Source organism: Cebus imitator, unplaced genomic scaffold (genome assembly GCF_001604975.1).
Source record: "Cebus imitator isolate Cc_AM_T3 unplaced genomic scaffold, Cebus_imitator-1.0 Scaffold42, whole genome shotgun sequence".
NCBI lineage: Eukaryota > Metazoa > Chordata > Mammalia > Primates > Cebidae > Cebus > Cebus imitator.
In genome coordinates, this window is record NW_016107357.1 from 3544469 (window position 1) to 3556870 (window position 12402).

The 12402-nt window shown below is 37.8% G+C and overlaps 1 protein-coding gene across 1 annotated transcript in view; it reads right to left on the minus strand.

The window, feature by feature from the left end:
• Nucleotides 1-12402, minus strand: part of RAB3GAP2 (RAB3 GTPase activating non-catalytic protein subunit 2) — a 105938-nt gene that overhangs the window by 74464 nt on the left and 19072 nt on the right. The window contains exon 2 of the mRNA XM_037737807.1: nt 10556-10620. Within this exon, the coding sequence (XP_037593735.1) occupies nt 10556-10620 (65 nt within the window). The remainder of the gene's footprint in view (nt 1-10555; nt 10621-12402) is intronic.

Genomic DNA, 12402 nt, shown 5'->3' on the forward strand with positions numbered 1-12402 from the left:
AGCAGCTTTCCTCATGGCGGCCAGGACATTGCTCAGCTCCTCCCGCTTCCTCTTGGCCCGGATGTGTGTCCCCACCCTTTTCTTGATGAACTTGAGGGCCCGTTTGTCCTTGGAGACCTTCAGCAACTCCATGGCGCGCCGCTCGTATGGGGCAAAGCCACACACTTCCCGGATCATGTCCCGCACGTAATTGGTGTGTTTGGTCAGACGCCCGCGGCGGCGGCTGTGCCTGGGCTTGCTCACGTTCTTGGTTACCTTGTGGCCCTTGTTGAGGCCCACGGCCATAGGATACCGAAGAGCCATGGCTGCTACTCTCCAATGGCGACCGTGGCGGAAGGGCTCAATCTCAATTTTTAAAACTACCTTTCTTTCTAGAATTAAAGGAACTTAACTCTAATTCAGTAACTCTTATTTCCTTCAACTGTCAATACAAGTAGGACTAATTCTGCCATTTATTCTTAAATTGTATATATAATATAATCCCATTTTCATAAAATGTTCTTTGTGCCCATTCATCTGCCCACTCAACCTTCTATTCGTATAGTGCCAAAGAAAAACCCCTAAAAACCCCTTTATTTGTATAGATCCATGCAGAATCCCTTAAAGTTAATAAAAATGATTATTTTTAGATGTTAGGAATGGATATTTTATTCTTTGTATTTTTCTGTAATACCTGAATTTTCTATAATAAACGTGTCAAAAATATTTTATTACTCATACAAAATTCATTTCATAAACAATTACAGTGGAACTCCAAACCTAAAAAGCATACTCCTCTATTGCCTGAACAACTGTTCATTTGTTTTGTTTTTGTTTTTTTGAGAGAGTGTCACTCTGGCGCCCAGGCTGAAGTGCAGTGCAGTGGCACAATCACAGCTCACTACACCCTCTATCTCCTGGGCTCCAGCGATCCTCCCACCTCAGCCCGAGTAGGTAGGAGTACAGGCAAGCACATGTCACTGTGTCTGACCACAGCTGTTTAATACCACATACTAAGTGCCATGGTGTAAAAGAAAGTGCCGAAATATTTCTGCTCAGAAAGTATCATCTAGTTGGATAAATAACACTAATGAATAAGAAATAATTCACACTCAATATAAATCAGAACAGATTCAATAGCTAAAGTGCCATGAACCTTAAATTGCTATGGGAATTTAGAAAAAGAATAAGATAATGGTATGCATCCCCAAAAGCAACTATAAGCGAAAAACATGAAAGGATAACAGACCTTACCCATAAATTTAAAATACAGATTAAAACACTGAAATGACATTTTGCATCGATGTCGTTTTGCAAAGATTAAAGTTTGATAACATGCTGGGAGTCAACAATTTCAAACACCTGAGAACAAGAGAAAAGCACATTCATCTCTCATAGTCTTGTTTCCCAATACAGTATTTGATAAAAACATGGGTAGAGAGAAATATTTCACTTAAAAAAAAATAGCACATAGTCAATGATAATAAGCAACTATTCAGAGCTATTTTTATTTCTGTAAATAGCAAGTGGAGAAAGGTACTCTCATACACTGCTATTTGGAATACAAATTGGATAGCCCTTTAGGAGCACCATTCAACAATTTCTGTCAAAATGTAAAATACACCTGGGCAACACGGTGAGATCCCATCTCTACAAAAACTAAAAAATTAAGAGGCCTGGGAATTTGAGGCTGCAGTGAGTCACAATTGTGCCTCTGTACTCCAGCCTGGGAGACAGAGCAAGACCTTATCTCAAAAAACAGAAACAAAAACAAACAAACTACAATGACTAAAAAACAAGGAGAATGTATATACCTGTTGAATTTATTCTGATGGAATAATAAGGCTAGCTAACACTTATTGAACACTTACTATGCTCCAAGTACTATTCTAAGCATATATCATTTAATCCTCATGGCAATCCTATGAGTTTGATATTATTATCAATCACACTTTAGAAATGAGGTAACTGAGCTTAGAACAGTTAAGTAACTTGCCCAAGGTTTCATAATTAGTAAGTGGCAGAATTGGGACAGAAATTCAGGTAGTCAGACTCTCAATTATGATACTATGTGGCCACATGTAACCAAAGATGAATGACAGATATAAAGATGCTTATTGCAGCATTGTTCATAACAGGAAAAAAGAAAAAAAAAAGCAAAGGAAAACTAGATGTTCTTCAATAGAAGTGTGATTAAATAAATCACAGTACATCTATACAATAAAATAGTATTCCTTGAAAAGAATGAGATAATTTACATATATGTAAAAACCTCCAAATTAAATAGAAAAAGGAAAAAGTAGAATATTGTGTTAAGTTAAAGTCTTATTTGGCCTTTCAGGTAAAGAGGGTAAATTAAACACATGAATTTTACTCTAAGTCTCCCCAGCACCACTAAAAACACAGTAAAATAATTTTTTTTAAAGGCAAAACCAGTAAAGACAAAAAAAAAACTTTCCTCCAAAAACCAAATGAACAAAAATGAGAGGAAAAAAGGCACAAAATGTGAGAGGTAGAAAGCAAAGGAACACGTGGTAACTGATTTTACAGTTCCTAGAAAGCTGGCTCCTAAACTGATGGAGAAGAAAGCTGAGAAGCTGCCCTAGTTGCACTGCAAAATCACCAGCAGCCTTAGGAATTGGCACCAGGTTCCTCTAGAAGTAAGGGGAAGGATGGGGTAAAATCAGGAGGCTTGACTGCAAGTATGTTTAACCAGCAGTCAGGACCCAGGCTCCCTTTCCCTACTCCACCCAGCCAGTTCCCTGGTAGAAGACCAGAGGCCCCAATCACCAAACCAAAACTCACTTAGCAGAGCTACTCTGTGGGAATGCCTGAGGGGTGCAGATCTGAACTAAAATTAACAGTTATAAACAAGAGAAAGGAAAAATGGCAGCTCACTACATGGAGATTCAGCATTTAGGCATAAATAACGGCACGGAGACTAAGCCTGGACAACTTGCTGCTCTGTGGCCAAAGATCCAAGAACAACTTATATTAACTTTTGTTTCCTGGCAATCAGTTAGCTGCACTTTTCACAACAGCAAAGCACTTTACCAAACTCTACTACAATTAAATTGATGATCTTATAGATTAAATGCTCTGAAGGTCAAGAAGTTTTGGGAGAAAATGGGGAAAGGCAAAAAGACAGACTGGGAGGGTTACATTAAAAGCCATGGGCTAAATAAACCAAGGTTTCTGAACCTCAGCACTACTGACATTTGGGGCCAGAAAATCCTTTGTTTGGAGGGGTGCTATTCTGTGCAGTGAACGATGTTTAGCAGAATTATTGGCCTCTACTCACTAGATGCACCTTCCTCAAGCTGTGAAAGACAAAAATATCTCCAGATAATGCCAAATCATTGCTAAATATTCTCTGAGGAGGCAAAAAATCACCCATGGTTGAGAATCACTAGGCTAGACCAAACTGTATTAATGTAGAGAGGAGCATCTTCAGCAAAATGAGTGTTTCTAACAATCCAAAGTCCAAAGTCCTAATGAGAAACGGCCTAATGAGAAGGAGACCCTTGCCCAGCCTCAGAGGATAACCTAGGGCACATCCTTACTTTGTAAGTATTCTCCTTCTGCCTCTGGCCAATCTGCTGCTCATGTCTCCTGTGTGGCAGACGGCATGAGAGTCTAATGAAGAAAACAAAATAAGGCAAAAGATTTTCCAGTATCATCCCAGATTATTAACGTTCTAGGAACCTCTAATCAGGTCATGCTATATTCTACTTCTCTGCCTGTAAACAAACATTTTTAAACAAACAATTCTCTGGGGCCTCTATCTGACCAGCATGCTTTTATTCCCTGTTAATCTGCTAAATCATAATTGCCTCTCTAAACTGTTATAACAGTTTCTGTAAAACACATTTCAAAGATTCTTTTGAATGGAAATTTTCCATGCTGCCTACCTTAACTGAAGACATTGACCCAGAACCTTCCAATGCTTCTGATCCAGTAACTACTATCCATTTACTACCTATTAACCCACTACCTTTTTACTATTGAGAACATTTCCAAGTCTATACTTCCTACCATTGGCCTTAATACACCAATGAAGGAAAGCCCATTAAATCAATCTTGCTATGAAATTAAATTAAGCCTTTCAAGCTTCTTTCTAAACTGTCTCAATTCCCTTTATAGCATAAAGCTGAACAAAATATTCTCTTCTAATTACTTCTTTCTCATAGCAAGAAAATTAAAATCCCAACTAAAAGGCTTTGTAATACGATAAAAAAAAAAACAACCCAGTAAAGCTATTTCCTATTTATTATAGGAACATCAATCAGTAGATGGCATAGTACATCTACCTTCTTTTCCAATGTCCCCAAGCCAGCCACTATTTTGTCATCATGTCACTTAAAATCAAGTTAGTATAGAGGAAGATCTTTGTTTTACCTTTTCTTCTACGCCAATTCATCTTAAAAGCTTGTTCTGTTTGCCTTTTCAATCTCTTACTGTATTTACTTATAGGCAAGTAGAAATTACTTAACCTTACTTTTGTGACTTGCCCAATTCAGTATACTTGCCAATGTACTGACTTGTGTCGTCCTCTTGCCCCCACCCCAATTCAAATGTTGATGCCTTAACCCTAAAGTGACTGTGCTTGGTTGGACATAGGGTCTTTAAGGAGGTAATTTAGGTTAAATGTAAATGAGGTCATAAGGGTTGGATAGGACTGGTTTCCTCTTAAGAGGAAGAGACAACAGAACTCACTCTTTCTCTCCCAGCACATGTACAAGGAAGAAGGGCCAAATGAGGACGTGGCAAGAAAGCCGTCGTCTACGAGCCAGGAATCAGCCCTGATGGCACCTTATCTTAGACTTCTAGTCTCCAGAACCGTGAAAAAATAAGTTTTTGTTGTTTAAGTCACTTAGTCTGTGGTATTCTGTTATGGCAGCCTGAGCAGATAAATACAGATCTGAAATAGCTATAGGAGAAAGATGTTTGTCTTCTACCACAGAAACCATTAAAGCTCCTAACCGTACCAATGTCATAGCTGCATGCTTCCTTGGACATAGCTGGCTACTGCTGATAGTGTATATTAAAATATGCTTTCTTCACTAAGCCATTATTATAGCTGACACCTATAAATCAGAATCAGAGTCAGCCTAGAGTCAGAAAAAAAGAGGCTTTCTCCTTTCCTAAAAAAGCCTTGTCCAGATCCCGGTACTGTCTCTCTGAACATAAAAGTCATTTTCTGCCATAAAAATAAGAAACTACTCTCAATGAGTTAACAGACTTGTGGAGCTAAAAAGCACTGTGGAGTTTTTAGTTTTTTGCTGAACTCAGTAGCAGCCAGTTGGCCTCCATGTCAGCACTGAGTGGCAGTGGCTGCTGCTCCACTTTCCTGTTTGCTTCCCCTCCTGTGACTTATCTACACACTACTGTAGCACACCTGAAGACCAAAACATATCATCTCTGTAATGCCAGACTAACGTAGAAAAAAAGTTTACCCTCTTCTGGTTATAATAAACTCAACCCAATGGCAACTGGTAAAGAATCCTATAATTTTTTTTTTTTTTTTTGAGACATGTTGCTCAGGCTCGAGTACAATGGTACAATCTCGGTTTATTGTAACCTCCCTCCCAGGTTCAAGAAATTCTCCTGCCTCCGCCTTCGAAGTAGCTGGGATTACAGGCATGCACCACCATGCCTAATTTTTATATTTTTAGTAGAGATGGGGTTTTGCCATGTTGGCCAGGCTGGTCTGATACTCCTGACCGCAAGTGATCTGCCCACCTCGGCCTCCCAAAGTGCTGAGATTACAGGTGTGAGCCACCACATCTGGCATCTATAATTGTTTTTATAATTATAATGCCTTGACGCAAGTGTAAGTTGACTTCAAGACATTCTACTTCTTCCAATCCTGGTTTTATCTTTAATGTGGACAAGACTCAGTTGGACTCTCAAGAGGAGGTAGGTTTTCAGTTTGATATCTGTTCCTAATAAGAGAGAGTAAAAGGTTCTCTTTCCACCCCTTTACATTCTAACTAGGCAATTAGAGCATATACTTTTACATTTCACACATCTGACAAAATTTATTCTAATTCTTGCCTTTGGAGCTGGCTATAGTTCTGGAGTTGTTCATAATCATAGATGGTAGTAGAAATAGGAGTCTCTTACCTCAGCTCAGTAGATTTCTAATAGTTCTGGTATAAAACATTTTGCTCAGCAAAACTTCATAGTAGTACTATACATGGAAGGTTCTGGTTGATGCTGCTGTTCAAGGGAGAGGTCATAGTCCTCACCCTAGCCATAGTGACGTTTTTGTTCCCACCCACTAGTATCCTTTAGCAAAGATGTCTTATTTTAAGGAAAGGGTCCAAATTCAAAGAAGCTCTCTTGAACAAACAGGATAACCTGAACATCCAGGTAACCTCTGAACTTCATCATCCCTGCCTCCTTTTACTGTCACCCAAATGCATTCTCCCTCACCATATACATGGGACCCATGACAAGGTACAGGGGTTCAAAGGTGTATAATAAGAACACCTAGGAGTAACTGGTATACCCCAAATTGTTGTGAATGAGGTATATCAATACTGTTTCACTTGCTCTGTTTGTCAAGTCACAACATGAGCAAATCTATCAAGACAAAGAACACCAAGCCACTCTCATCCATTAGGGCCATTTGTAAATATTCAAATTTTATCCAGATGAAATAATCTTCTAAATGCCAGTATTTTTATGTGTTTTTAGAATGAGTAGAAGCATCTTTCAGCTTTTAACTACATCAGTTAAAAGATCCTTAGATTTATCCCTAGAGATCCCTAGATTTAGGTTACCTCTAGATTTAGTATATCCTTGCTGATAAAAAGACGACACGCTTTACAGGTCAGATTTAAAGGAAGTGTGTTAACATTTATGCATTCTAACTACAATATCATTGTCCATATCACTTAGAATCAGCCACAACAGTAGCACATCAAAATGAAATACTGCAAAATAAAGAGGCCCATGACCCTCAAGAGTATGAGAAGTATAGCTAATTAAGAAAAAAAGAAAAACTACCTACACCTATTCCTCAGAGCAGCCAAGGTAAGCTTAAAAAACCTGAAATCAGATAATGTGGTTTCTGATCATATTTAGAATAAATTCAAAGTTTACAAAGCCTTGTATCAGATCAGTCCTGCTTGCTTCTCTGACCCCATTTTGTAGCACCTTTTCCTTCTTTTCTACTCCTTAGGTTATAATGCCATAAAGTAGAGCACCCTTAGGAAGGCACATTTTCAACAAGTCAAAAAGCAAGTCTGTGGCACATTATGACTAAACTAACGCACTTAATACTATCAGGAAAGAATCAGCAGGTATCTTTAAGGACAACTAGCCTCTCACACAAATGCCTAACTATGTCATTCACAAATATTAACAAAAATCCATTATAGAAAAAGCCAAGTATGTACCAGTGGGCTCTTTAAGATGTGGCCATCTGGATCCGAAACAAATATACTATAACTCAACACTAGCACAATTTTATATATTTGATAGTAACTGCCATACTGGAACCTCTTCTGAAATTATAAATGCATGTGACCACTTTAACATGCAATGGCTGTGAGGTTTAGTCCAGTGAACCTCAAACTTACTTGGAAGTCTCTTACATTATTTACAATGGTAACTCAGCTACATGACTCCAGAAAGCAAATACTAAAAGCAACTGTACCAAATACCACATGTAAAGTAACTGCTAGTTACACTATCGCTTTCTGGGAAATTCTCAAAGCACACCCCTTTCTGAAAAGTTTCACAGAGTCATGAAGAATCTCCAAGCTTGTTTATACAAACCCTCTCCTCTCCTCTCCTTTCGTTTCCTTTCCTCCCCTCCCCTCCTCATTCTTGCCATAGCTAATTAAACTGCTGATGAATGTCTGACAAGGAGGTAGCATTAATACATCTGCTGATGTCCCATCAAGTGGCCTGGTATAAACACTATGTCCCCCTCCCCAAATAACCTATATTAGGTTGCAATCAACAGACTCAGTAAAATCTTCATAGGACCTCTGAATGTGAAACAAAAAAAGAGAAAGAATCTAAGACAACCACAGACAAGAGACATAGCCAAAGCCATGAAATAGTTGAAATCCTGAGTAAGCAGAAAGCAGTCAGTCTTAGTAAGAGCAGAGAGAGAGTAGCTGAGGCTCCATTTTGATATAGCATTAGGAAAGAAGAGGACCAGGTATTGTTCACAGAGGTGCTGGGGTAATCAACTTCCTTGAGCTGCATTTTATCCTATTCAACACATCCTAATTCTCCTTGAGGTCTTCTGAAATGGTTTCCTGTTCTTAATTTCCTTATGGAGTTTTTCCATAAATCTCTACTACATGAGCATATCTCTACTTCCTAGCACATGATGCTCTCTCATTTCTCTGCTAAAGCTGTTCTTTTCCTCATCTTCCCCAACTCAATATGACACAACGTCCCTCTGGTTATTCAAGCCAAATACCTGGGAAGGTTTTTTAAGAACTTCTTATTATGGATATTTTCAAATATTGACAAAAGTAAAGAGAATAATATCTATTACTCACCTTTTGAGAATATCAGTCTTTCAACAATCATGTTTTATCTGTTTCACACCATACCCCAGATCAAAGAAGTTATTGATTTTTCACTTTCCTCTCATCCTTCATAACCAGCTCACTGGAAAGTCTTATCATTACCTCTGAAAATTATCCAGAATCCATCCATTACCCATTTTCACTAATACACCACCTTAGTCGAAGCCACAATCATCTCTTAACTAAGCTACTGCAACAGTCTTGTAATTGGTCTCCCGGTTTCTACTTTTGCTCCCAACTTCAACCTATTGCAAGCAGCAGCCAAGGTGAGCTGTCAAAGTCAGAAATCAGGTTAAGTGTAGTTTTCTATTGCATTCAGAATAAACACCAAATTCACAAAACTTGACATCTGGCCTGCTTTTTTCTCTGCCCCATCTTGTAACAATCTCAGTCCTGCTATATCACACTGGCCTTCTTTATGTTCCTTCAAACTCCCAAGCCCATTCCTGCCTTGAGACTTTGCATGAGCTGTTATCTTGGCCTAGATGCTCTCTGTCAGATTTTCACGTTGTTGACTCCATGTTGCCTTTTAGATCTCAGTTTAACTGTGACATCCTCTGAAAAGACTTCCTTAACCACCCAATCTACAACAGTCACTTGATCACTTGCTATCACATTACTATTTGAATTCTCTGCATACCTATTACCATCACTTGATACTTTTCATCCATCTTTCTTTATTATGTCTCCCTTTCATGGAGTATAAGCTCCCAGAAATAGGGCTGTAAGAAGACCTATCTAATATTAATTCTTCTTTCTTTAAAAAAATAACCTGGATTTGTTCAGATATTAACTCCTCCTGTGTGGCCACAGGCCTCAAGAGAAGCTGACCCTTTTATCCTCCAACTCCAAGGAATAATATGATTCAAGAATGAATATCTCATATCCCTTGCCAGCGATTAGTTCAGAAATGAGCATGTGGCCCAATCCTGACCAAGAAGATATAAGGAAAGGTTTGCTAGAGACATCTAAGAAAGTAGTTCCCTAATTCCTAGAAGAGTCATGAAAAGCCTCAGTCTTCTTCTCTCTCTATCCGTTAATGAAGAAACATGTTGCCTATTACATCTGTGAGTGAAAAAGGCATTAGGATGAAGTCAACGCTGCATATAGAAAGCAGACAGAAGGAAAGAACTTGACATATTTGAAGTGCCTGATCAACCAACCTGGGAGTCCATTCTATCTTTAGACTTCCTTTTATGTAAGTGAATTTCTTTGTATTTAAGCCAATCAATTTAAGTTAGATTTTCTATTACTCATTTGTGAAAACATACTAACATACATATATGAACTTTGTCTACCCTGTTCTTTGCTATACTCTCAGCACCTAGAAAAGTGCCTAGAATATGGTAGGTACAGCAAATATTTGAGCGAATAGTAAAAGAATAACTTACGAAAAATAAAGACTCTTAAAAGAATTATTCTCCATTTAGCCCACTACTATGGTTCGAATGTGCCTCCAAAAAGCATGTGTTCAAAGTTTAATCCCCAATGGAACAGTGTTGGGAAGTGGGGCCTAATGAGAGGTAATTAGGCCATGAGAGCAGAATGAATAGATTAATGCCATTAATGAGGGAGTCAGTTCATTATTGTGGGGGTGAATTTCTTATAAAAAGAGGGTTTGGCCCATGTTTTCTTTCCTCCCACCCTCTCCACAACCCTCAGGTCTTATCACCTTCACCAAGTTATGATGCACCAAGAAGGTTCCTTGCCAGATGCTGGTCCCTGATCTTGGACTTCCCAACATCCAGAACTGTGGGCCTATCAATTTCCATTCATTATGAACTACCCAGTCTCAGGTATTGTTATAACAACACAAAAGGAACAAAGAAGACACCTGCTTTAGCTACAATGTCATTAAGTTCTTCAAGAAGACGTATCAAGTTCGGTACTATTAAGTAAGCACAAATATGTTCTTGACATAGATTTTAAAATGTCAACCTGACACTGAAATATGTCACCATCATTACAAAAGGAAAATACCACTATCAAAAAACATGCATACATGTGGAAAGACTTACAGGTTCTTGGGATTCGGTTTCTTCCCATGCTCCCCAACCATCATCTTCCCAGTCTGTTGATTTACCTATTTTTAAAAAGATGAACAATGCTTGCATGAAATACAGAGCTTTAAATATCTTTAAAGCATTTTTTTAAACATAATAATAGAACCAACCCCTGTATAATGCTGATGTTAAGGAAGAAAATAATGGTAAACTGTGTTATAGTAGGATTTTGCTACATGTAATAACAATCAGAAAATATTTGACCTACTGACTTTCTAAATGTATGCATTAGTAAAACTGTGTGCAAGTTATTAGTAAAATTGTGTGTGAGTTATTTGGATCTTAAGATACTGGACATCAAATTAATTCACACTCAAACTGCAAAGGTGACTTTAAAAAAAATCTAAAAATGACAAATGTTTATTACTCAAGATATTAAACAAATATACACAGTGACAAAAGAAACACCTAAAATTTCAGACAGATGCCTTTACAAAGTAACTTGTTTTTTGATAAGATAAATCATTAGTGAAAAAGTAAACTGAACTTTGAAACCAGACAAACCTACTATTCTGCACCCTTTTCTGATATTCTGTTATTTCTTGTATGTGGGAACATCCTCTCAAAGGAAAATAAGACGGTCAACAACAATGAAACAAGGGATGTAAAAGCTCAGATAGGTTTAGAGAGTAGAGTATGTTCCCTTACAATGCCCATGTGACTGGTTTTTACATAATCATCTTTTAATTTATCAGAAGAGAAAAAAACTATCATTTTTTGAACAACTACTCTGAGACAAGCATGAGATACTTTATATGCAATAAGGTACAAATAAAACTTTAGGCCTCAGAATCACACTGCCTAAGTTTTATTTGAACTTTATCTTCTTAAAAAATTTAATTTGAGGTTATATATATATATATTTTTTTTTTTAAATTTTTAAAATTTTTTTTTAAATTAAAAAAATTTTTTTAGATGGAGTCTCGCTCTGTTGCCCAGGCTGGAGTGCAGTGGTGCGATCTTGGCCCACTGCAACCTCCACCTCCCAGGTTCAAGCCATTCTCCTGCCTCAGCCTCTGGAGTAGCTGGGACTACAGGCACACGCCACCACACCTGGCCAATTTTTGTATTTTTAATAGAGATAGGGTTTTACCATGTTGGCCAGGTTGGTCTTGAACTCCTGACCTCAAGTGATCTGTCCACCCTGGACTCCCAAAGTGCTGGAATTACAGGTGTGGGCCACCGCACCCACCCTTGAGGTAATACATATAAAGTATTGAATGCTTGCTCAAATCCTGGACCTGGCACTTACTATCTCTGTGACCTAGTACAAATTACCCATTTAAACTATAGTTTTTAATCATAAAGGCATGGAAAACAAGAGTACCTATATCTAGTAGGGTTGTTGTAAGGACTTACACCAGATAGCGTACTGAAGTCCTCAGTGCCTTACACATACCAAGTTCTCAATGCTGGTCAAGACTTAGCTAAATAAAATATTATATTTAATATTTAAGCAATCAGCTTTAAAATTCTTGGGGGAAATCAATTTAAAAGATGGGACTGATCCTGATGACTTACAGTCGGAAGGAGGCAAATAGATTCACTTATGTATAAGGTTTTAAAGGTTCCTGAAATCAATTTGATATAGATAATTAAATAATTTGTTATAGTTGAGTACTTGGAGTCACTGTTCGATTAGTTTTGTGGTAACAGTCTAATATTCTGTACTTAAACACCAAATAATTACTTCCTAATAGGCATATATTAAGTCCTAAAATAGCATTATCATTTGATTAACATTGCACAATTTATAGAAGAGTTCCATGTACAAGTCAATTAGCAATTTAACAAATACTCTA